Source organism: Schistocerca serialis, chromosome 6, assembly GCF_023864345.2.
Source record: "Schistocerca serialis cubense isolate TAMUIC-IGC-003099 chromosome 6, iqSchSeri2.2, whole genome shotgun sequence".
In the NCBI taxonomy this organism is placed as follows: Eukaryota; Metazoa; Arthropoda; class Insecta; order Orthoptera; family Acrididae; genus Schistocerca; species Schistocerca serialis.
Window position 1 is genome coordinate 286,799,859 of NC_064643.1, and position 27,538 is coordinate 286,827,396.

The 27,538-nt window shown below is 45.7% G+C and overlaps 1 protein-coding gene across 1 annotated transcript in view; it reads left to right on the plus strand.

Moving 5' to 3' along the window:
- LOC126484824 (uncharacterized) overlaps window positions 1-27,538 on the plus strand; it is a 134,819-nt gene that overhangs the window by 76,745 nt on the left and 30,536 nt on the right. The window contains exons 4-6 of the mRNA XM_050108420.1: window positions 15,469-15,722; window positions 21,222-21,432; window positions 24,370-24,558. Of these exons, the coding sequence (XP_049964377.1) occupies window positions 15,469-15,722; window positions 21,222-21,432; window positions 24,370-24,558 (654 nt within the window). The remainder of the gene's footprint in view (window positions 1-15,468; window positions 15,723-21,221; window positions 21,433-24,369; window positions 24,559-27,538) is intronic.

A 27,538-nucleotide genomic window follows, 5' to 3' on the forward strand; every position in this document is an offset into this window, starting at 1 on the left:
TGTCGCAGACGCAGACGCACATGACTGAGGGATTGTACCCTCTGCAGTTGGCGAAGTTCTAGCGCAACTAAGGCGCTTCTCCTTCTTACTTGAAGATTGGTGTTGGATGTCATGGCGGTTGGATGTTTGCTTGACTTTTGTGCTGTTTTTTTTTTTTTTTTTTTGGTTAATAATAAGAGAAAGATGAAAGGACAGTCAGAGGGACAGTAAGAGACGCTGAAAACGAACGGCCTAAATGGCTGGCCGGTAGGTTCAGAATGACTCACGCCGACTTATGGTGATGCTCTCTCACTGCTTTGCTACCTAGGTTCCAGAATTATACAGGTAGGAAGGTATATGGCCCGTCACGTGTAGTTTTGCTAGTCCTGCCAATAATTGCCAGTCGTCTGGCGTAAAGATGGGATATTTGTCAATTAGGGTTAACTCCTCCCCTGTCATGAAATTTAGCCACTTGAGCTGAGACTTGCTAAAGCGGTGGGGGCGATGGGGGAGGGGAGGAGGCCTAGCACGTGGTATTGAGAGGGGGTACGGTTGTTCAGAGAATGGGTAGGACCCGGCCTGTAGCGGCGCCGCAATGTTCTTAAGGAACGGCTGCAACTCGTGCGCAGCCGGTATTTTCAGTTGCTGCGACTTCTTTGCGATAGACTTCTCTACATGGGAGGAGTCGGTCGTTGCCACAGCACCCTTGCTTGCAGCTGGTTTGGCGGAGTGTGACGACTGTGGCGTCACATCGTCGGTTTCCATAGGCGCCACCTCCTGCATTGCTGCGGGGGCGGAGCGGCGGTTGTTTGCGTGGCCGCATCGACCCCCACCGGTCGACTCACGGGGGGGGGGGGGGGGCGGGGGCGGCGGCGGCTTCTTCTTGATAGCTCGCAGCTCATCGCGCAGCTGCTGGAGCTGGCGATGCACAGCTGCGAGCTCCTCCTTCAGTACGGCCCTTTCGGCCGCAAAGGCGGCTTGGAAGCCGGCCATAGCATGGTCGGTGGCGGCTTCAAGGCGGCGCGGCTCGCACCCCTCGCCAGAGCGAGGGGGCGGGGCGGCCGTCGTGGCGCTTGGCGCCGCCGCAGGGCGTGGTGCGGCGGGCAGACGGCGTGACTCCCTGAGGTAGCCGCAGCTACGCAAGTTGGCGGCGTGTGACCCGCCACAGTTCGCGCAGCTGCTGGCCACCCCACGAGGCTTCGTGCAACTGCGGGTGTCGTGAGCCGCCGCGCACTTCAAGCACGCGACGGCGTTCTTGCACTCGCGCGCAGTATGCCCCAGCTGCTGGCAGTTCTAGCACTGCAGGCTCTTCCTGTTCTGCTGCGACCGCTTGCGCTTTGGCTGCCGTTGGCGGCCGCCGGTGAACCCCATCGCATGGATGAGGGCTTCCAGTGCGGCGGCAATCTGCTTCCCAGCCATGGCGTTACGTGCGCGGTGACGATGTGAGTCGCAGCGAGTCGAGCAGCGGAATGCGGGCAGACGCCTGCGCGCTGTCCACATCCAACAGCCCAACACTACACAAGTAAATATTCCAACAATGAGTCCAACCAGCCACAGACTGCACACAGCGCAGTCAGCGATTTTCATACAGAGCACTACGTGGCGTTACCAACATAAAAACCTAAACAGCCTATTTACAATCCCAAGATCTGACAGCAGTTAAATCTTCCTGATTCACCTGTACAATTTCACATAGAGATGTTCGACTGGTCAACATAATCCCTGCCCACACCATTAGGAATCCTCCTCGATATCGGTCTCTTTCCACAATGTCTGGGTCCCAAAATCGTGTTCCACGTGCCCTGCCCATGTGAATCCGTCGAGAATCACTCTCCAGACCAAATCGGAACTCATCTGTGAAAAGAACATTGGCCCACCTTTCGACCGTCCAGGTTTCACTCGACGTTCCCTTCTATGAAGACACGCCAGAGGTAAACAGACAGCAGCTCTCCGACAATAAAGGCCACTCTGCTGAAGCCTTCTGTACACCGTTTGCTTCGATACAACACCTACAGAGAATGCTGCAACGTAACTTGTGTTTAGTGTGTGGCATTAACTGGCAGTCACGTTAAGATTTCTGGCCAGGGGGAAACATTACAGTAGTTGGCCTATGCAAGAAAAATTGCAGGAAATGTATTGCTTTAAAAAATAACATTGACTATTGCAGATAATACTTTTATTAGATTAGCAAAAATAGGCTAAGAATCTTTCAGAAAAGGTGAAAATAATTGGAATCAGCTACACTCAAACCTGACTCCTTCCTAATTGTGATTTACGACGTTACCGACTTGTCTATGGCTTCAACATAGCAACAGTCCCTCAGTTCAAAATGGTTCAAATGTCTCTGAGCACTATGGGACTTAACATTTGAGGTCATCAGTCCCCTAGAACTTAGAACTACTTAAACGTAACCAACCTAAGGACATCACTCACATCCATGCCCGAGCAGGATTCGAACCTACGACCGTGACGGTCGCGCGGTTCCAGACTGAAGCGCCTAGAACCACTCGGCCACAGCGGCCAACAGTCCCTCAATTATATGATATACACTATGTAAAAGCTACAACTACAAATGTCATTATTTGATATTTAACTATGGCAAATTGTACCAAAAACGACCCGCTTTTGATAAATCATCGTTGTGTCATAGCACTGAAGCGGCATACTTTCATAGCAGGCAAGTTACAACACTAAAACCATCAAATATGGAAAGCCTTTATAATTTCCTGTTATTTTATTATAACAAATCATACCTAAAACCACCCGTTTTCGAGAAATCCTCAATGTCATGGTACTTAGAAATAGTTTATATGCATAGCACGTATGCTTTAATACAAAATAACCAAATACGGAGTTTAACTGTATATGTCTTAATACAATATAGCGTTTCGTAATTTCTGCTTGTGACTTAAAACCGATACTTCATCTGATTCGACACTTCGCAATGCAGGGGAATGCGGAATTGCACCGAGGCCCACGTGAAAGGCAGGGCGACAAAGTTAAGATCTTTAGTGGGTACATTTTCAATTTCATATTGATTTCTCGTGGACCCTGCACGGAGCCGAGCATTCGTGAAGCGTGGCGAACAAACCGACTAGTGTGGCGTCGCAAGTTCGTTGCGAGACCCGTATTTCTTGTGGACACCGAATTCCATGCTGTGACGTCACTAGCTCGTCGTCTGTGAACGTTTTCACGGCTCGTGTGATGACGCCTCACCTGGTGTAGCAGATGCGGTTGAGTCTGAAGACTTCGTGCACTGTTGAGGCACCGCGCTGGCGTACTGTGGTGGTGATCAGCTGATGCCAGCACAGCTCTTTAGAAGGCCAGAGCGCTGCGGCTAATGCACTGGGTGGCGAAGTAACGATGGCACGCCTGTCCACAAGATTCCGTGGACAACTTGGTGATATTGAATGTCCCACCCCAAGAAGCGTGTGGCTGCCTGGTGGAGGCTGTCTGACCCGATCCCCAGTTGGGACTGCAACTGCTGTGTTCGGGTGCAGGCTGAGTTGGCATCCCTTCGCTCCCAGCTTCAGGCAGTGTTGGCTTCGGTTACACAGCTTGAGGCTGTTGCCAATGGGCATCACTGTGGGGGTCCGGATGGGGGTTTGTCGGAGACGGCCAGCTCGTCCCACGCATCCCCTGATCGGACTACGACTGTGGTTGCCCGGGATACTGCCCGCATTGAGGCTGATCCCTCACCTGTGGTAGAGTGGGAGGTCGTCTCAAGGTGTGGCAGGGGGCGAAAGACATTCCGGAGGGCTGAACGGAAAGCCTCTCCAGTTTGTCTGACGAACCAGTTTCAGGCTCTGTCTCAGGCTGATGCTGATCTTCAGCCTGACATGGCTGCTTGTCCTGTTCCAGAGGTTGCCCCTCAGTCTGCAAGATCCGGGCAGTCGCAGAGCGTGGGCTTACTGGCAGTTGGGAGCTCCAACGTGAGGCGCGTAATGGGGCCCCTTAGGGAAATGGCAATAAGAGAGGGGAAGAAAACCAATGTGCACTCCGTGTGCATACCGGGGGGGAGTCATTCCAGATGTGGAAAGGGTCCTTCCGGATGCCATGAAGGGTACAGGGTGCACCCATCTGCAGGTGGTCGCTCATGTCGGCACCAATGATGTGTGTCGCTATGGATCGGAGGAAATCCTCTCTGGCTTCCGGCGGCTATCTGATTTGGTGAAGACTGCCAGTCTCGCTAGCGGGATAAAAGCAGAGCTCACCATCTGCAGCATCGTCGACAGGACTGACTGCGGACCTTTGGTACAGAGCCGAGTGGAGGGTCTGAATCAGAGGCTGAGATGGTTCTGCGACCGTGTGGGCTGCAGATTCCTCGACTTGCGCCATAGGGTGGTGGGGTTTCGGGTTCCGCTGGATAGGTCAGGAGTCCACTACACGCAACAAGCGGCTACACGGGTAGCAGGGGTTGTGTGGCGTGGGCTGGGCGGTTTTTTAGGTTAGATGGCCTTGGGCAAGTACAGAAAGGGCAACAGCCTCAACGGGTGCGGGGCAAAGTCAGGACATGCGGGGACCAAGCAGCAATCGGTATTGTAATTGTCAACTGTCGAAGCTGCGTTGGTAAAGTACCAGAACTTCAAGCGCTGATAGAAAGCACCGAAGCTGAAATCGTTATAGGTACAGAAAGCTGGCTTAAGCCAGAGATAAATTCAGCCGAAATTTTTACAAAGGTACAGACGGTGTTTAGAAAGGATAGATTGCATGCAACCGGTGGTGGAGTGTTCGTCGCTGTTAGTAGTATTTTATCCTGTAGTGAAGTAGAAGTGGATAGTTCCTGTGAATTATTATGGATGGAGGTTACACTCAACAACCGAACTAGGTTAATAATTGGCTCCTTTTACCGACCTCCCGACTCAGCAGCATTAGTGGCAGAACAACTGAGAGAAAATTTGGAATACATTTTACATAAATTTTCTCAGCATGTTATAGTCTTAGGTGGAGATTTCAATTTACCAGATATAGACTGGGACACTCAGATGTTTAGAACGGGTGGTAGGGACAGAGCATCGAGTGACATTATATTGAGTGCACTATCCGAAAATTACCTCGAGCAATTAAACAGAGAACCGACTCGTGGAGATAACATCTTGGACCTACTGATAACAAACAGACCCGAACTTTTCGACTCTATATGTACAGAACAGGGAATCAGTGATCATAAGGCCGTTGCAGAATCCCTGAATATGGAAGTTAATAGGAATATAAAAAAAGGGAGGAAGGTTTATCTGTTTAGCAAGAGTAATAGAAGGCAGATTTCAGACTACCTAACAGATCAAAACGAAAATTTCTGTTCCGACACTGACAATGTTGAGTGTTTATGGAAAAAGTTCAAGGCAATCGTAAAATGCGTTTTAGACAGGTACGTGCCGAGTAAAACTGTGAGGGACGGGAAAAACCCACCGTGGTACAACAACAAAGTTAGGAAACTACTGCGCAAGCAAAGAGAGCTCCACTCCAAGTTTAAACGCAGCCAAAACCTCTCAGACAAACAGAAGCTAAACGATGTCAAAGTTAGCGTAAGGAGGGCTATGCGTGGAGCGTTCAGTGAATTCGAAAGTAAAATTCTATGTACCGACTTGACAGAAAATCCTAGGAAGTTCTGGTCGTACGTTAAATCAGTAAGTGGCTCGAAACAGCATATCCAGACACTACGGGATGATGATGGCATTGAAACAGAGGATGACACGCGTAAAGCTGAAATACTAAACACCTTTTTCCAAAGCTGTTTCACAGAGGAAGACCGCACTGCAGTTCCTTCTCTAAATCCTCGCACAAGCGAAAAAATGGTTGACATCGAAATAAGTGTCCAAGGAATAGAAAAGCAACTGGAATCACTCAATAGAGGAAAGTCCACTGGACCTGACGGGATACCAATTCGATTCTACGCAGAGTACGCGAAAGAACTTGCCCCCCTTCTAACAGCCGTCTACCGCAAGTCTCTAGAGGAACGGAGGGTTCCAAATGATTGGAAAAGAGCACAGATAGTCCCAGTCTTCAAGAAGGGTCGTCGAGCAGATGCGCAAAACTATAGACCTATATCTCTGACGTCGATCTGTTGTAGAATTTTAGAACATGTTTTTTGCTCGAGTATCATGTCGTTTTTGGAAACCCAGAATCTACTATGTAGGAATCAACATGGATTCCGGAAACAGCGATCGTGTGAGACCCAATTCGCTTTATTTGTTCATGAGTCCCAGAAAATATTAGATACAGGCTCCCAGGTAGATGCTATTTTTCTTGACTTCCGGAAGGCGTTCGATACAGTTCCGCACTGTCGTCTGATAAACAAAGTAAGAGCCTACGGAATATTAGACCAGCTGTGTGGCTGGATTGAAGAGTTTTTAGCAAACAGAACACAGCATGTTGTTATCAATGGAGAGACGTCTACAGACGTTAAAGTAACCTCTGGCGTGCCACAGGGGAGTGTTATGGGACCATTGCTTTTCACAATATATATAAATGAGCTAGTAGATAGTGTCGGAAGTTCCATGCGGCTTTTCGCGGATGATGCTGTAGTATACAGAGAAGTTGCAGCATTAGAAAATTGTAGCGAAATGCAGGAAGATCTGCAGCGGATAGGCACTTGGTGCAGCGAGTGGCAACTGACCCTTAACATAGACAAATGTAATGTATTGCGAATACATAGAAAGAAGGATCCTTTATTGTATGATTATATGATGGTGGAACAAACACTGGTAGCAGTTACTTCTGTAAAATATCTGGGAGTATGCGTGCGGAACGATTTGAAGTGGAATGATCATATAAAATTAATTGTTGGTAAGGCGGGTACCAGGTTGAGATTCATTGGGAGAGTGCTTAGAAAATGTAGTCCATCAACAAAGGAGGTGGCTTACAAAACACTCGTTCGACCTATACTTGAGTATTGCTCATCAGTGTGGGATCCGTACCAGATCGGTTTGACGGAGGAGATAGAGAAGATCCAAAGAAGAGCGGCGCGTTTCGTCACAGGGTTATTTGGTAACCGTGATAGCGTTACGGAGATGTTTAATAAACTCAAGTGGCAGACTCTGCAAGAGAGGCGCTCTGCATCGCGGTGTAGCTTGCTCGCCAGGTTTCGAGAGGGTGCGTTTCTGGATGAGGTATCGAATATATTGCTTCCCCCTACTTATACCTCCCGAGGAGATCACGAATGTAAAATTAGAGAGATTCGAGCGCGCACGGAGGCTTTCAGACAGTCGTTCTTCCCGCGAACCATACGCGACTGGAACAGGAAAGGGAGGTAATGACAGTAGCACGTAAAGTGCCCTCCGCCACACACCGTTGGGTGGCTTGCGGAGTATAAATGTAGATGTAGATGTAGATATACATCCGGTGAGATCTGTCGCCGAATTCGTTACTGCTGTGGGGAGGGGTTGGGAGGGGGAGGGGATCACCGAACCGTCCCCTTTGTAGCGTCCCCAGGTCGAGTTGTTTTGCTGTATGGCGTCGAAAGGGCGCGCACACGGGGTAACTGTTGCAATGTTGCACGGGGTAACTGTTGCAATGTTGCGTCGGCGCCCAGTTACAGGAAGATGTATACCTGAAGGATACAACAACTTCCGCTGCTGTGCCGCAGAGAAAGATTTTGCCGAGAACCCGAAAAAATTCTAGTCTTGCGTAAAAATCCCTAAGTCGATCGAAAGCTTCTATTCAGTCACTCGTCGACCAGTCTTTTGTTCCAATAGAAGACAGCAAAAAAGGAGCCGAAGTTTTAAAATTCTCGTTTAAAAAATCATTCACGCAGGTGTATCGTACAGATATACCATCATTTGACCGCTGCAAAGACTCCTTTATAGAGGACGTAGATGCGGGCATCCCAGTTCGATTTTTAGAGAGTTCTCTTCAGGATTGGTCCCTTACTTTGCTAGCATTTATGGCGAAGCTCTGGCCCAGCCCAAAGTCCCAAGCGACTGCAAGAAAACGTGGGTGACTCCGGTATAAAAGAAGGGTAAAAGAACAGACACGCAAAATTTCAGCCCAATATCCTCAACATCAGCTTGCTGCAGAATTCTTGAACCAATATCCTCAACATCAGCTTCATGCAGAAGTCTTGAACATGTTCTAAGTTCGAATTTAACGAATCTCCTTGAGGTGAAAAGCTTCTGTCCAAAAACCAGTTCTGATTTAGAAAGCAGCGCTCGTGCGACATTCTGCTTGCCCTTTTCTCGCACGGTATCCCGCGAACCGTGGCTGAAGGGCAACACACAGATGCCATATTCCCAGGTTTACGGAAAGCGTTTGACGCAGTGCCCGACTGCAGACTGTTATCGAATACGGAATAGGTTCTCATATATATGAGTGGCTCGAAGACACGTTAAGTAATAGAACACAGTACGAAGGGTATCATCAGGAGTGCACCGCGGTAATGTGATGGGACTGCTCTTGTTCTCTACACACATAAGTGATCTGACGGACTCAGTGAGCAGCAGTCTACGATTGTTTGCTGATTATGCTGTGTCGTCTCTGAGTGACTGTAGGAGAACATTTGGTGTGAAGATGGCAGCTTACTCTAAATGTTTGCGAGGTGCTGGTGTGGAGAACAGTTTGTACCTCTTTAATTCAGACGAATTTTGCATGAGAACGAGACATGCACTCGACTCCCTCCTTAGCTACCAGCTAATTAATTATGTGCACAACGGTAATGGATGGAAATGATGCTGGACCCTGCTAGTTGGTAAAATAAGGAGTGCACACTCAAAACAATTTAATAAAAATCTTAATCTACTCAATAAAAGAGAACTTTATCATAATAAACAACAGGAAATTGGATTCTGCCTATATCTACGAAATGATATATATTAAATATTACTATGAGATTTATTATATATCAGAAGATAAATGCACATGATTGTCGACATACACAGTAGGTTAAAGGATAGGGTAAACTGTAATATTATGCGAAAAAGAGTTAGCTCGAGAACAAGTTGCTCCCACTCTCTGTGATGCAATAGACTGACGATAACGACTGGAGGTCCAAATGAATCAAATATTAATCTTCCGACTACAAAGCGTTATCGCTATTAGAAGTGACAGCTCCAATGGGATCACACGGAGAAACAAGCAAGGTGGACTTGTAGCAAAGCGGGCGCGCGTGTTGCTGAGGGACTCAGTATAAAATTGATAAAGTCCTTCAATGCCGGAGCCGCAAAATACTGTACCAGTACTGAAATCTGCAGCACGTCGTCGGCAGGCAGCGTCCTGATGATGTAGGCGCCGACTTCTGCCGTGCAGCAACTCTGTGTCAACCCATGGCTGCGAAGGCTGTCCGAGAATTCTAAGTTCTTCCGAAAACGAGCGACCAAGTCGCAAGACCGTCAGACTCCGAGGAAGATCAGATCCCGAATTCCTCTGCCCATGCAACGCAAGAGCGAAGCCAACATTGCTCTACTCCCTACTCTCCTCGAAAACTGCGAATCAAAATTCAGTTCAGATTCCAAAATTCCCCCACACTATCTCACAACAGCGACCGTCCCCTCCAATTTCGAGCAGGGCTTTATGACGTCAACTAGCCTCAGTTTAAATTGACCAATCATGCCTCTGCTATTCAGTTGAGGGTACTGAACTTGCCGTTTGACCGGCTACGAAAACAACCTGCCTAGACAGGCAGACAGTCGCCCCCAGCAGGGCACAGTCCACAAGTATTCTCAGCATCAAGAGGACAATGCAGTCAGTCGGTGCTAGGAATCTTCGTTCCGGACGCGCCGGAATGGTTAACACATAAACTGCGGCGACACTCAGACGTCTCGCAGGTCGTTTCGCTCTGCATACAATAGGCGAAACCCGATCGACGTCAGTCGTTCCGACAGGCGCTTAAGCCTATTGTATGAACCCCACAGAATTCAGGGAAGTGCAGCCCCCAACCGGAAACACAGTGTGCCGTGTCCTCCGATGCTCGCCTCGCACAGGCCACCCATGGAACTAACCCAACATGCATAGGAATAAAGTGAAAAGTATTTTTGAGCTCTCAGTACAAATACTCTCATTACAATAACCTTATTCGGTCTGTTACTACCGTGCAATGACATAGAACATTGATAAAATTGATGAACATGAGAGGCGACATGCAAAAGAGGGCATGGAACCTCTCATGTTGCAAAATGTAAGTTAATGCAGATGAGCAGGAAAAACAATGCGTAATGTTAGTGGTGTGCTGTTTCATACAGTTGCATCTATTAAATATCTAGGTGTAACGTTGCAAAGCGATATGAAATGGGACGAACACATAAGGTTGGTAGTAGGGAAAGCGAATGGTCGACTTCGTTTTATTGGTAGAATCGTAGGAAACTGTAGTTCGTGTGTAACGGAGACCGAATATATAACATCAGCACGAGGCGTTTTTGAATACTGCTATGGTGTTTGGCATCGTCACAGGTCCGATTAAAGGAAGACAGCGAAGCAATTCAGGGGTGTGCTGTTATATTTGTACCGATAGGTTGAAACAACACTCGAGTGTTACGAAGGTGCTTAGTGCACTCAAACGGAAATCCCTGGGAGAAAGACGAAATTCTTTACGTTGTTAAGAAAATTTGACAACCAGCATTTACAACTGACTGCGCCGGCCGCGGTGGTCTAGCGGTTCTAGGCGCTCAGTCCGGAACCGCGCGTCTGCTACGGTCGCAGGTTCGAATCCTGCCTCGGGCATGGATGTGTGTGATGTCCTTAGGTTAGTTAGGTTTAATTAGTTCTAAGTTCTAGGCGACTGATGACCTCAGCAGTTAAGTCGCATAGTGCTCAGAGCCATTTGAACCATTTGAACAACTGACCGCAAGACGATTTTACTGCCGCCAACTTACATTCCGCGTAAAGACAGCGAAGACGAGATAAGAGAAATTGTGCCTCGTACGGACGCAATAAGTAGTAGTTTTTCCCTCGCTCCGATAGCGAACAGAACAGGAAAGGGATTGAGTAGGAGTGATACAAGGTACCCTCCACCAAGCACCATATTGTGGCCTGCGGAATATATGCAGTGGTTCGACAAAAATTTGGAAACACCGCGAGAAATGCTTGCTTGAACATAAAGGCAGATGCTAACCAAACCGGTGGGTTGTGCTGTTCTGTTTGACCTCTGCATGTTCTCAATATGTTGCAAGTGTTAGTAGGCTGTTTAGGTTTTTATGTTGGTAGCGCCACGTAGCGCTCTGTATTAAAATCACTGACTCTGCTGTGTGCAATCTGTGGCTGGTTTGCATTGTTGGAATATTTGTTATTGTAGTGTTGGGCAGTTGGATGTGAACAGAGCGTAGCGTTGCGCAGTTGGAGGTTAGCCGCCAGCAGCGGTGGATGTGGGGGGAGAGATGGCAGAGTTTTGAACACTATTAAGGTAAGTACACTGTTTGTTCTCTATCAAAATCTTTCATTTGCTAACTATGCCCATCAGTAGTTAGTGCCTTCAGTACTTAGAAACTTTTATTTAGCTGGCAGTATTGGCGCTCGCTGTATTGCAGTAGTTCGAGTAACGAAGATTTTTGTGAGGTAAGTGATTCAGGAAAAGTATAGGTTACTGTTAGTCAGGGCCATTCTTTTGTAGGGATTATTGAAAGCCAGATTACGTTGCGCTAAAAATATTGTATGTCAGTTTAGGGTTGATCAGAATAAGTAAAGAGAGAAATGTCTGAGTACGTTCAGTTTTGCTCAGCTGTTTGAAAACCAAGTAACGTGGAGGTTTACCAGCACAGTAATTCATAATTTTTCTAAGGGGACCTCTCACAAGTGTCAGTCTTGGTCATAACAGTGTTCTGTGCAGTAGGAGCTAGGTGAATTCAAACTTGGACAAATTGTTGGTACTCGATGGTGAGTGATTCCATAACAAGGCAGCCTAAGTGTTTCAAGAGGCACCGTATCGAAGATTTATACCGCATGCAGGTAAAGCGGAAAGACATCATCCGCTAAATCAGAGCACAGACGAATCTATGTGTTGAGTGATTGTGACAGATGGTCATCGAATAGGATTGTGACGAAAAATAAAGAGGACGACAGCTGCAAAACTCACTGCAGAACTGAATGTCGCTCTGGCAAAACCTGTCAGGATCTAAAGAAAGCGAAGGAAGCTACAGAAGTAGGAATTCCACAACCACTCATAAATGATGCAAATGGCTGTGGCAGGAAATTGTCGTGCTGAGGATGTTAAAGTTGGACTACGGAGCAATGGTAGAAAGTCATTTGCTCGTATGATCTTGCTTCATGCTGTTTCCAACTTCTGGCCAGGTTTACATCCCAAGTGTGAAACATGGCAGGGGACTGGTGATGGTTTGGAGGGTCATATCGTAGAAGTCTATGGGCCTCATGGTTACCCTGCCAGTTCACATTACTGCTAAGAATTATGTCATCATTTTGGGTGATCTGGTCCATCCCATGGTGCAAAGTTTGTTCCCCAGTGGTGACGCTGCGTTTCAAGACGAGGAGTGGTTTTGTGAGGAGGATGAATTGCTGCATCTCTCTTGGCTTCCACAGTCACCAGATCTCAATATCATTGAGCCTTTGTGGTCTATTTTGAAGAGTACTCTGAACGATCGCTGTCCACCCCTATCATCATTACCTGAAGTTGCCACTGTTTGGTAGGAAGACCGACAGAAGATTCCCTTAAAGCCCTAGGGGAGCTGTATTTACCCATTCTTGGACGACTGGAAGCTGTTCTGAATGCCTACACCGTATTAGGCATGCAAATTTTTGGGTTTTTGGCGTTTCCATGTATTTGTCCACCGTCATTATGTAGATGTAGATGTCGTGCTGAACATTAACATAACACCAAAGGCGTTTATCGGGTCCATTGTGTCGTGAATGATATTCCCCTTTATCGCGCAGCCGCGTCGTTATGAACCGCTTTATTTCTGTCTTGAAAATAAGCCTGCATAAGGATGAAACTGTAAACGAAATTTTCAATAGGGATGAAAGTACTGGAGAATCAGTTTGTTAGCGTTCTGTCGAGTTGGTGTAAGACTTTCCATTTCCGCCAGTTACGGCAAGAAAAAGGATTAAAAGTGAGATAGTGTTAATACTTTCATCCTTCTTTACCTCCTCTGCATTACTGCAGATGACGTGTCACTGAGCACATTTGTACTGTGCACGCAGTACACGTGAGGTGTCTAGTTGTTTCCACTGCCCTGTGTGGAATACATAAGTTCTTGTACACTTCACTAACCCGCTCTCTTCATGATGATGATGTCCCCAGCGCAGAAAACAGCACGCAGGTCGTGGATTCTTTTTCTTGAGGCTGAAATTAACTTGGCAAGGAACTGCTGCTACGAATAAGCTATAACTCATTTGGGATGCCACTCGCGTTTTTATTGATACAGACACGAGAAACTATTCTTGATCACAACGTATTGAACGTATCTTTCAACAGTCATCTGGCTAAAATAACATGAAATACATCCTGCCACAGACGACATGTCTGTCTACTGGAACCGTCAGAACTGGAGAATAAAATTACATGAATCTAATACTACTATTACAGATAATACCGCTATTACAGATAATATTCCATCAGAATTTCTAAAATCATTGGGGGAAGTGGCAACAAAACGACTATTCACGTTGGTGTGTAGAATATATGAGTCTGGCGATATACCATCTGACTTTCGGAAAAGCATCATCCACACAATTCCGAAGACGGCGAGAGCTGACAAGTGCGAGAATTATCGCACAATCAGCTTAACAGCTCATGCATCGAAGCTGCTTACAAGAATAATATACAGAAGAATGGAAAAGAAAATTGAGAATGCGCTAGGTGACGATCAGTTTGGCTTTAGGAAAAGTAAAGGGACGAGAGAGGTAATTCTGACGTTACGGCTAATAATGGAAGCAAGGCTAAAGAAAAATCAAGGCACTTTCATAGGATTTGTCGACCTGGAAAAAGCGTTCGACAATATAAAATGGTGCAAGCTGTTCGAGATTCTGAAAAAAGTAGGGGTAAGCTGTAGGGAGAGACGGGTCATATACAATATGTACAACAACCAAGAGGGAATAATAAGAGTGGACGATCAAGAACGAAGTGCTCGTGTTAAGAAGGGTGTAAGACAAGGCTGTAGCCTTTCGCCCCTACTCTTCAATCTGAACATCGAGGAAGCAATGATGGAAATAAAAGAAAGGTTCAGGAGTGGAATTAAAACACAAGGTGAAAGGATATCAATGATACGATTCGCTGATGACATTGCTATCCTGAAGAAGAATTAAATGATCTGCTGAGCGGAATGAACAGTCTAATGAGTACACAGTATGGTCTGAGAGTAAATCGGAGAAAGACGAAGGTAGTGAGAAGTAGTAGAAATGAGAACACCGAGAAACTTAACATCAGGATTGCTGGTCACGAAGTCAATGAAGTTAAGGAATTCTGCTACCTAGGCAGTAAAACAACCAATGACGGACAGAGCAAGGAGGACATCAAAAGCAGACTCGCTATGGCAAAAAAGGCATTTCTGGCCAAGAGAAGTCTACTAATATCAAATACCGGCCTTAATTTGAGGAAGAAATTTCTGAGGACGTACGTCTGGAGTACAGCATTGTATGGTAGGGAAACATGGACTGTGGGAAAACCGCAACAGAAGAGAATCGAAGCATTTGAGATGTGGTGCTATAGACGAATGTTGAAAATTAGGTGGATGATAAGGTAAGGAATGAGGAGGTTCTACACAGAATCGGAGAGGAAAGGAATATGTGGAAAACACTGATAAGGAGATAGGACAGGATGATAGGACATCTGCTAAGACATGAGGGAATGACTTCCAGAGGGCAAAAACTGTAGAGGAAGACAGAGATTAGAATACGTCAAGCAAATAATTGAGGACGTAGGTTGCAAGTGCTACTCTAAGATGAAGAGGTTAGCACAGGAAAGAAATTCGTGGCGGGCCGCATCAAACCAGTCAGTAGACTGATGACAAAAAAAAAAAAAAAAATTACAGACAACATGTCTGTACCTAGCGACGGTCGGAACTGTAGTAAATAAAATTCCATGAAACAAATACTGCTATAACAGACAACCTGTCTGCCTACTGGAACGGTCAGAACTGGAGAGCCGGACTGCCCGAGACACTTCGCGAGTCAAGCCAGCAAGGCGTGACCCGAACGCCACCGAAGTGCATCGGCAGTAATATCGTCAGTCTTTTGTTTTAGTAATACTTTGATTTTAATAATGTTGAAATGACTGATTGATAGCTGGCTGTTGAGAGATGTTTATTTAAAAAAATGAAGTAATTTGGATGACAGGTTTAATTAATAATAGTAACTAAAGTTTAACGTTTTGGCGCCCTACCGCCGAACACAGCAGCCAATCACAGAGCAGCAGCATCATGCAGGCGGTCTTTCTCACGGGAATGGTACCGAATCTAACATCTGTCACCCGTACCTCATCCCACATTGAGTCATCTCTATGCTTCTTGCATCTCCACTGCCCTCGAAATAGCTTCCTGGAGCCTAATATGATGGCTGAATAAGCCAGAAATATTACACAGCGTCCACTACATGCAGTACGATGTCGGTGCGCAGCGCGAGCCGGTGCTGCGGGTGCTGGGGCTGCGGACGGCGAGCTCGTTCTGCTACCTGGCGGCGTGCCGGCTGGGCCGCGTGGGGCTGTACGGCGGGCGGCTGGAGCCGCTGGAGGAGTACGTGCTGCCGCTGGGGGCGACGCGCCGCCGCCGCCTCGCGCACACCTGGCTCACCGACGCGCTGCACCTGCCCGACGCCGCCGCCGTGCTCTACCTCGCCTCCGACCGCAGCCTGCTCCTCTACGACGCTTCCTGGTGAGCTCTGCCGCACACTGGCCGTCTTGCTCCGCTCTTTCTGTGCCCTCTATGAAGAGCGTTCAGTAAGTAGTGCCACACCTTTTTTTCTCGGCCAGTTTCGATTTAAAAAGCCCGAAATTTGTTATGAGACATCGTGGAGTAATCCCGCTTCAGTTCTTATAGTTTCATGAAGTTCCGATGGGTGACGGCCTACAAAATGGCGGCTGTAACGGACGTGCGTTCCAAGCAGAGAGCTGTCACTCTTTTGTTGGAAAACCAGAGCATCTTAGATGGTCATAGGCACTTGCAGAATATCTACGTAGACCTGGAAGTGAAGAAAAGCACGGGGAGTCGTTGGGCTCTGTCAACATCGCAAGGTCGCGAATCTTGTTCGATCTACCGCTGCTGGCAATGTTGGAACGTGTGGACACTCTCATTCGAGGAGATCGACGGATCGCAAGCAAACACCTCACTGCATAACTGGGTGACTCAATTGGTAATGCTGACACACTCGTCCATCAGTCGGAGTTCTCAAAGCTCTGTGCCCGCTGGGTTCCTCGCCGCCTAACAGGAGACTATAGATAGCAACGAAAGACAATCTCTGCTGAATTGCACTGCATAACTGAATGACTCAGCTGGTAATGATACGCCCGCTAAACCCGCTGGGCAGAACAGGTAATTAGGATTGTGGTAAGGGCCAAAGGTTGATGTCAGTTTCTCCATCTAATTGCCATTTATTGTAATTTAATAACCTTTACAAGCAAATCGGCACATAGCCGGACCTTTACCGACCGCAACTCTTTCACGGCTGAAGGCCTCCAAACAAGAAGTCTTAACAAATCAACAAGATAAAAATCCAATTAAGATAGCAATAAAATAATTAAAAAAAAACAGCAAACATATGCAAAGTGCAATACAAATGGCTGAGGGCCAAAATTAAGTTTCAAAATTTTAAAATATATTACCATAATCTTTTAAAGGCAGAAGGCCGCAATGTTTAAGCTTGAAAGATAAATTTAAAAATTAATTTTGCAAAATGTTTTAAGAAAATAAAGAAAATAGCCATAAGCCTTGAATTTAAAGTAACTGACAACAGATAATTAAACACCGGTGGCACTCAGAAGCCTCCGGGGAGGTCGGTCGGCCCTCATTCACTTAGGCGAGACAGGTGGTGAGCCCAGCTATACTTGATCTGTAGGAACCCAACCAGGGGGACAGCCACGGACTGACCGACACAATGACTCGCTTCCCGTCAATCAGTACATGAGAACTCAAGCCAGAAAGGTTATAAAAGTGATAATTCACAATGGAGTATGTATTAGCTGTCAAAATTACACACCACGATGGACAGAGACAATAGGTGAGGAAAGGACGCTGCCTGAAATTACGTCAGTGGCCAGGGCAGGTAACCGGAACACTAACGGCCACTAGGCAGAAAATTCTGCTGGTACACTTGAATTTGGAAGTGGTAAAATAGTTAACTTCACTCCAAAGAACGCTACCTGGATTTTACACGAGTGCCCAGGGAACGTAACCAGAACGCTAACGGCCACGAGACAGAAAATTCCACTGGTGCACTCGAATTGTAGCCGACCGAAATAGTTAATTGCACCGCATGGCGGCTGAATTTCAGCAAAATAAAATACTCGATGTTGCTCACAGGAAAACCTCCCCAACAACCACCGAAAAGAACAACATAAGTGGACTGGCTTGGGTAGTTGAAACCACTACTCAACTTTGACGTCCTGGGTCGTTGAACCACGAAGCTCGTAGCGATCGGACAGCTCCACACACGCTCCGACACTGCACAGGGGCTGCCAGCGGCCCCGGCCGACTGCACCGCGCGGAGATAACTTCCCTCGTCCGCAACAGCCGACCGACTACCTGCTGGTCCGCCTCCCACTCACTTCCAGGCACACGACGGCGGAAATACTGGCTCGGACCCAACCATGCAGAGGACACATGCCCACTGGCTAAACGACATCCCTGCACCAGGCAAGGGCCGACCCAAGTTCGACAAGATGATAATTGAAGGGGGCCAGAAGCACTCAGTGAACCAGTTACACGTCGCACGATCAGACGACCGACCTCTCAGAGCCAGTATGCCGACAACATTTAAATAACTTGTCAAAGCAATTCACGCCAACTACACACACAACCTGACAAACACTTGCACGAAGACCAGAACGATACCCAACAGTAACTAAGCACACACAAAGACAAATCGGGAGTCAATGCACACACACACACACACACACACACACACACACACACACACACACACACAGCCGATTCCGGGGTCAGGGATTTTCTCTGCCTCGTGATGACTGGGTGTTGTGTGATGTCCTTAGGTTAGTTAGGTTTAAGTAGTTCTAAATTCTAGGGGACTGATGACCATAGATGTTAAGTCCCATAGTGCTCACAGCCATTTGAACCATTTTTGAACAGCCGACTCATGAACGATCGGCGAGCCAAAACGCGTCGTCCGGTTGGACGACCAACCGACGATCCACCAAGACCGTGGCCCGGCTCAAGTGGTGCGCGGCGGCAATGGTCGGGCGAGCCATGTCGACGCAGACCCCACTGCTCCAATCCGACTGCACTAGTGCCACATTGCAACTGCCCGACTGACAGGTCCGGACTGCACTCCAGACACGTTCCAACCGACTGACCGCCGGAACTCGCGACCCGAACTCGTTATGCTGAAACGTTGGTCCATTAGCTGGGGTTCTCAAAGCTGTGTGCCTGCTGGGTTCCTCTCCGCCTAACAGAAGACGATAGAGAGCAACGAAGTAAAATCTCTCCGGAATTGCTTGCGCATTACGAGCATTTTGTCGAACATCGTCGCAGGTGATGAAACATGGGTTCATCACTTCGAACCGAAAACAAATCAGCAATTCACGGAGTGGCGCCACATTATCTCTCCTCTTAAGAAAAAATTCAAAGGTGTATCCTCAGACGGTAAGTCATGGCGACGGTCTTCTGGCACTCTGAAGCGGTTATTTTGTTCGATATCCCCCCTCATAGTGAAACGATTGGCTCTGAACTGTATTGCGCTACCCTCAGCGCGTTCGTTACCACAAAAATTCAAACGAACTTCTCCTTCTCCATGACAACACAAGGCCTCACTCAAGTCTCCCCACCGACAGGAGCTCACAAAACTTCATTGGACTGTTCTTCTTCATCCTCCTTACCGCACAGATCTCGCACCTTCCGATTTCCATTTGCTTAGTCCAATGAAGGATGCACTCCGCAGTAAGCGGTATGGATAATGGCGAGGTTATCGACCCAGCAAGACGTTGGCTCTGACATCGACCAGCTGAGTGACACAATGCGGACATGTAGGTTCTCTCAGTAAGGTACCGTTAGAGGCGTTGCACCGAACGGAGATTACATTGAAAAGCAGGGTTTTGTTGCCAAAAGAGTGCGGAGTGCGCCCCAAATTTATCTACATATACTACCTGATTAAAACTATCATAGGCCGGCCGCGGTGGCCGAGCGGTCCTAGGCGCTACAGTCTGGAACCGTGCGACTGCTACGGTCGCAGGTTCGAATCCTGCCTCAGGCATGGATGTGTGTGATGTCCTTAGGTTAGTTGGGTTTAAGTAGTTCTAAGTTCTAGGGGACTGATGACCTCCCATAGTTCTCAGAGCCACCTGTTAATATTAATGTAAGGTGTGTCTACCCTTCGCCTCACGGCTTGAACTTTTCTGGGGACGCTTCCAGTTTAGTGTCTCAATGTCTGTGAAGAAATGGCAGCCCATTATTCCTTAAGACTGGAAACCAGAGAAGTTTGGAAGCTGGGATCCTGTTCGAAGTCGAAGTTCTAATCCCAAAGGTATTCCATTGCGTTCAGGTGTGGACTCTGGGTATATTGAAACCACGAACAAAACCAAACTGCTTCCAGGAAAAAATGTGTTGCATTACTTATTCAACGCCCCACGAACATCTACATACACTACCTGATTAAAACTATTCGGACACCTATTAGTAGATATTAAAATGATGTGTGTCCACCCTTCGCCTCACTGCTTGAACTCTGCTGGGGACACTTCGAGTGATCTGTCTGAATGTCTGTGAAGGAATAGTAGCCCATTGTTCCAAAACACCTGAATCCAGAGAAGGCTGGACACTGGGATTCCATTCTAAGTCGGCATTCTAACTCATCGCAAAGATATTCCATTCGGTTCAGGTCCGGACTCTGGGCATGCCAGCCCGTTTCAGGAATGTTGTTGTCCATAAAACAGTACCTCGCAAGTGCTGCTTTATGCCAGTTGCATTGACAAGTTGATACAGTAATCGTCTCCAGACTATTATTCTACTTTACGCAGTACACGAGGCTACAAAATTTGTTCACATCCTACCGCACTTGGTGTTGTCTTAAGGGAAATAAAGGGACCAAGCTCTAACCATCCCCAACTCAGTGTTGCACTTGGTGTTGTCTTAAGGGAAATAAAGGGACCACGCTCTAACCACCCCCAACTCAGTGTTGGCCTTATTATGCTTGCACCTTCACCATTTTTATTTTGGTTTTTTTTTCATAGTCCAGTACACCTTCTTCCTGTTTTCATGCTTGATCTGTGTTCAGTTTTTGACTGACTACCCACTGCACCATCTTACAGCTGAGGGGATGCGATGGGGAGGTTCCCTTGTAAGTGTATTCTTATTATGACAGGAGCTTTCCTCGACACGTAATACATTTGCGCAGAGTCTAATGATTTTTCACATTCTGACACATCGGTCGATTTTCCAACATACTAGGAGTGTTATTTAATTACTTCATCTTCAGAAGATGCCTGTGAAAAAATTGCTTTGTTTTTGGGCCCGATGTAGCAACAGTTGTGATCCGCAACATCTGTCATGGCCTATCAAGTGCCTTAAAAATATAGGTAGGGAATTCTATACCAGTTTTCTATATCCCGTGTTAATAAACTGGTTTAGCTCGAATATAGAGAAAATATCTCCACGTTATTGTGTGAGTACACGAGGTCTTCCTGCAGAAGACCATGTCTACTGCTATATACTAGCCGTTTGGCACTGCGAAAAAGAAACACCAATCTTAACTAAATATTTGTAGGTTACAAGAGAATAGTAGCTCAGCAATCTCGTAATGTGGTGTTTATTAATTAATATTCCTCTTAGGGTTTTAGAAAACCTCAGAAACTTCAAATGTGGCATCTTTGTTTTGGCTGCCCCTTTTTATGGCCATTTTTTATGAGGAAGCAGTATGGACCAAAAAAAGAAAAATAGTCCCATAAACATGGTCTCTAAACTGCTTACTTTAAGAGCTATGAACACTTGCTCACCTTCACTGGTGTGAAATACATCTGTTGAACAAGTGCTCGTTGCTCTTCAGGTACGCAGCTTAGAATCCATCTTTAGCGGACATTTTTTCTTGTTTTTGTCTATACCACCTCCTCCCAAAATAAGGAAAGCAAAGAGATGGCAGTAGAAGAGATGTGTTTCACAGTATCGAAGATGACTGTTAAATATTCCGACGGACTGTGTGCTTTTCAGCTTAGTGCACACGCCATTGTGCGTGGTGAGTGGGATGCGGAACGTGGCCGAGTGTGCGTGCTACGCAGCCTCCGACGTGCACGCATCGGGCCGGTCCACGCTCTACATGGGAGACGACCACGGCAACGTCATCACACTCGTCTTTCACCAGCCGCGGGTCTCGCTCTTCCGCAAGAAGCACCCTGACAAACTCGACAGATACTACTGGGTGGTGAGTACGAGTCGCTAACACAGTTCGTTACACGGCCTCTCAAGTGCAGCCTAAGGCTAGGAGCGCATCAACGACTTTTCGATCCACGGACTATATTCGGCCGATAGCTAGTATCTCGTTTTTGCAAATCGATCGATGATTATCTGCACGCGCGGTCAATTTATTAATCGGTCAACAGCTGACATAAACATGGACTTTGAAATGGTTGCATATATTTGTGCTCTGATTATAAAATCGAGACAGAAGAAAGGGCGGTGAAAATCTTGATTACATCCAGTAATAAGTGCAAGACAAGTAAAAGGACAATTCTGTATATGTTATAAGGAACTGACGTCACAGCCTTAATACTTTTGGGAGTACCCCAGAACACATACCAGTAGTTTTGATACGTTATTTGCTATTATTTCACCTCAAATTACGTATTAGAACGTCGTTCGTGACAGTTTTACAAGTACTGATAGGTTTTGCTTATTCTACATCTACATCTACATTGATACTCCGCAAGCCACCCAACGGTGTGTGGCGGAGGGCACTTTACGTGCCACTGTCATTACCTCCCTTTTCTGTTCCAGTCGCGTATGGTTCGCGGGAAGAACGACTGTCTGAAAGCCTCCATGCACGCTCGAATCTCTCTAATTTTACATTCGTGATCTCCTCGGGAGGTATAAGTAGGGGGAAGCAATATATTCGATACCTCATCCAGAAACGCACCCTCTCGAAACCTGGCGAGCAAGCTACACCGCGATGCAGAGCGCCTCTCTTGCAGAGTCTGCCACTTGAGTTTATTAAACATCTCCGTAACGCTATCACGGTTACCAAATAACCCTGTGACGAAACGCGCAGCTCTTCTTTGGACCTTCTCTATCTCCTCCGTCAGACCGATCTGGTACGAATCCCACACTGATGAGCAATACTCAAGTATAGGTCGAACGAGTGTTTTGTAAGCCACCTCCTTTGTTGATGGACTACATTTTCTAAGGACTCTCCCAATGAATCTCAACCTGGTACCCGCCTTACCAACAATTAATTTTATATGATCATTCCACTTCAAATCGTTCCGCACGCATACTCCCAGATATCTTACAGAAGTAACTGCTACCAGTGTTTGTTCCGCTATCATATAATCATACAATAAAGGATCCTTCTTTCTATGTATTCGCAATACATTACATTTGTCTATGTTAAGGGTCAGTTGCCACTCCCTGCACCAAGTGCCTATCCGCTGCAGATCTTCCTGCATTTCGCCACAATTTTCTAATGCTGTAACTTCTCTGTATACTACAGCATCATCCGCGAAAAGCCGCATGGAACTTCCGACACTATCTACTAGGTCATTATTATGAGATAAACAGATTTAAGAACGAAAGCGGTGTATATTAGAGAATTTGATTTTATTTGTTTGAAAGTTAACGCAAGTGTGTAGAATCTTCCGACTCTACCAAGTGCAGCTCAATTGGCATCTCTTCAGCAACTGCAACTAATGATTGATTGGACAGCACGAGCAATTGCTTGCAAGAATGCCGTTTTTAATTTCAATTTTTCTGCGTTATTCAGTCTCTGAAATCAAGGCACAAAAGACACCATAAAGTGTGTGTCCTCATCAACAACTTATTTGCCCATCGTTTCTAATATCTCAAAAGACGTTCTCCTTAACAGCTTTTCGTCTTGTTTTTTTATTGATGGTTTCACTGACAATTTTGAGAGTTTTCTGGAACATTGCTGCTAGTTTGCCTTTCGTTCAGTGAGAGCAAACGGGGCAGCAGCTGATCGATGTACTCGTATTTATATCGTTTCTTTGAAATTCGTCCAGATTTTAAGTCTCTCAGGGTACTGAATTCTTCTTTAAAACATGTCCTCAAATTTTTCCAGCGACTCTGAATTTTATTTACTGGGAAAAACAAAAGGAAAATAAATATACTGCCTTCAACTGTGATGTCCTCTGTGCTGAGAAGAATAACTAGTACATTGCCTGACAAGAAGAATTGAAGCACCCTTAACGGTAGGAGAAAACACCATTAGAGACTCTACGGTCACAGCTTGTGCTTTGTCGAGATATAATTAAAACTCGGTGACTACCCCCGTAGATGTAGAGACACTAACAACCCTACCACAACAAAGGTCAAAAATTAATTATGATTGTAGTGTTGCTCACGCTGCTAAATATTGCATTTTCGGGCAACAACAAAGTTATATTATGTGGCAGGTGTCATAAGAGCACAGTTAATAAAGTCATTTCTTGAAATAATGGATAAACTAGGCACTCATCTTTTCGTGTTTCCCACGCTGGTCTCGTTGTGAACTCATGGCTCAATCGTCGAAAATCTAGGTAGTGATGATTCCAAGCTCGGATACAAAGAGGCCTAGCTGTTATTCTGCGATATTCAAAAGTTTTATAGATGTGTTTCTTAAACCATTCTTGAAGAATAAACTTTTGCAAGTTAGGACAATGGTGATGCAAAAAAGTAATCAGCATACCGAATTTTAGTTACACTTCTTTTTTATTACTTTTGTTGCAATATAACGTAACTCGTTCCAAAACATCACTTCACAATATAAAATATAATTGAAAATATCTTCCTCACTGTTAAAGCTCACATTTCATAAACTGACTACAACTTGCGTCTTTTTAACATGACGACCAAAGCTTGACTCTCTAATAACCTCTTACGCGCACAAAAAATCAGGGTTAGAAGTACGTCAATGATCATAGTGACAAAAGAAAGAATACACATAAGAATGTTATCATTGCAGTATCTACATATCGATGTATCGAAGTACCTCTACATTAATGAAATCAAATCTGAATGTAGTCACAGAAATATGTTAACTATTTTACAGAAATACAGTAGCTGGTATCGAGAGGTTGAGGTGAGGTGCCGTAATGGTTACGTAATTCAAGTACTATTACAAGACGCGTGCGTGTGTGTGCCGTTTCAGGAGCTGGAGCAGCAGACGGAGTGGGTGTCGGTGCGGGTGGACGAGGGCGTGCACGCCGGCGCGGTGCGGCAGCTGGCCTACTGCCCGGACAACGACACCCTGGTCTCCTGCAGCCACGACCCCGCCGCCACCGTCGTCGTCAGGCACGCCCCCGCGCGCCGCGCCCCCTACATCTTCCGGCTCGCCAGGGTGAGCTGCAACCACACGCACGCACACACACAAACACACGAACGCCCGCGCGCTTGCGCATGTGGTAAGCAGAGCCTTCAGGTCGTTCCATACTAGACATAGGCGGAAAATGACACAACCGAGGGGAATGTCACTGTCAGATGGTGGGAAGCTCAACTAGACGAAACGTTAGTATCAAGTCACATCTTTAAATGTGAACAATTTAGGTTACGCTTTGCTCTGACTGAAACTGTCATGGATTCATGATAGTTTCTAAATAAACAACTGACTGTCCCGACTCGCAAAAATGGCTCTGAGCACTATGGGACTTAACATCTGATGTCATCAGTCCTCTAGAACATAGAACTACTTAAACCTAACTAACCGAAGGACAACACACACATACATGTCCAAGGCAGGATTCGAACCTGCGACCGTAGCGGTCGCGCGGTTCCGGACTGAAGGGCCTAGAACCGCTCGGCCACAACGGCCGGCCCGACTCACAACACCAATACCCGGGTAATACTCATTTCACGACACTTCCTGCAAATGTGACGTTATTTTGAAGTCACGCACAGTATCGACGACCAGAGGAACTGGTATCGGCTTTCGTTAGCGTTCGATATTGGCTCTCACAAGACTTCATGAACACCTATCGGGGATTTATAAAAACACGTCGTTCTTGGAATGATGCATTATAATTATTGCTACAATTAAATTCACATAACGATTTACCGACGGTTACTGCGTTCATATAAGAGTGCTCTCTCAGGAGTGAGTTGTTATCGTCACAACCGCTACGTTCACAGGTTCGAATCCTGCCTCGGGCATGGATGTGTGTGATGTCTTTAGGTTGGTTAGGTTTAAGTGGTTCTAAGTTCTAGGGGACTGATGACCTCAGAAGTTAAGTCCCATAGTGCTCAGAGCCATTTGAACCATTTTTTTGTTATCGTCAATAATTTTCAAATTAACCATGAAACACAAACACGCCACCATTATCATTAAATGTCAGTTAATACTGCCTCAAAAATTTAAGTGTTCAAGAGCTACTATGTTAACCAAAGCAAGTGACAAGTACAACGTAACTAAGTGCTAACGTAATGGATAAGGTCGTGGTTTCTGTAGTCGAAAGACGTAGATTCGCATTATATCCAGTTTTTTTTAATTTTATTTTAGCTCAGCCATATCATAGGTATAGCATAAGCTTGACTGTGCGCTCTCTCTCTCTCTCTCTCTCTCTCTCTCTCTCTCACACACACACACACACACACACACATCACCAATGTAACATAACAGTAACAGGAACTGAAGATGGTCATTATGGAATGAAACCGGTCGTCTAATGACATAAGAATTTATTACCATAGACCAGAAGTAAAGGAAATTTATAACAGTAACAAATAAAATCGTTAAATAAATTGCCACTGTTGCCAATACAATTATTTCATATACTCCTTACACTTAACGTTTATAATACGCCATCCTTGCTTTCTTAAATGTATACGAAGTCTATGATATGCTACCACGACAGAGAAAGAATTTTAGACGTAATATCTATATCGCGTTGTGTTGTTAGCACTTTCGGTCAGAAGACCATCATCACACAAAAGCTAAGGAAGTGGCGGCGAGTGCATCAATGTATTACCAGATGTTATTAGTCAAACGGTGAACAGCGATGTGCCCTGTATTTGACTGATGTGTAAGAGCATTCGCAGAGTTTCTCAATTTGGAAATGATCTTGCGCAAGTTACGTAGTACATAACAATGTTATCCGTACATGATAAGAGTAGAAAGCCATCTGAAAAATGTCATGCTTACCGCCATCAGCTGCTGACGAAATCTTTATTCAAACAAACAGTTTCGGTCAACTGACTATCATCAGGCTCTTAAAAGCATTCACAGCATCGTATGAGTCGAATATAACATCATTGATGTCAGATAATAAAACCATGAATTAGTCACTGTTGTCGCTCCTTAACATACATCGTCAATACGTAAATTGTGCTAGGCACTGCACTCTTTCACGCTACATCAGTAGTCGATGTGCCGCAGTTTTGGAGAGCACTCTTGTAATGACCTTTCTTATTTCTGCGTTAATACTTGGTTATGTGTCTCTTCGTATTGAAATCTGTCTACGACTGCCGTTTCTCTCTCTCTGTCTAGAAATTGAAGAGTTGGGCATGGCTTCCCGTACTCTTTTCAGCTGTAGATCCCCGTGCTTCTGTTGACGATTTTCTATTTTATGTTCCAAACAGTATTATTCTATAAATGGCAGTATTGGCCCGCTTGCATATAAATCGCTCATCCAAACACTATCATTCATCTGGGCTATGTATTTTTTCCTAGAAAATTTATTATTTCTGTATTCGAAGCTCCTGAACTTCCTTTACTAGTTTGCGTCTTACAGAATTTCGATGAGATCTTTTACTAGTCCACCATGACATCCTCCGCTACGCCTATAGCTTCGTTCACCATCTCATTCAGCAGTGTGACCAATGTATACGACAATAATGCGAAGAAAAGCGAAGATGCTGTCTTCTGAAGCACTTTACTATATGAGTTTACGATCTCTATTTTCAGGTTTGCCAAGGTAAATGAAGTACCTTCTTATCCACCCACAATAATAAACTGCTATTAAGAACGTATACATCAATGAAGCGAGACAACTGAATGGTTTCATTAGAAGAATATAATCGTATTTTAGTGTTGATATCAACATTGTCACTTCATGCAAGATACTAGAAACCACACGTACTCCGATGTTATCTTTAATCAAGAAATACTGTTGTAATACGCTGCAAATACTTGACACTCATGCTATTCATTCATCAGTAAGACTCAGAAATTGTTGATGGAATACTAGAAGTAAATCGTTTAAGGCTGATCGCAGATTTTGGGTGTTGTGAATCGTCGTTGACCTATGTCGTAACTAAAAGAAATACTGTGTAAAGTTGCACCTCCAAGGAGAAGTACCGTAGTAGGCAGTAACATCGGAACGGAA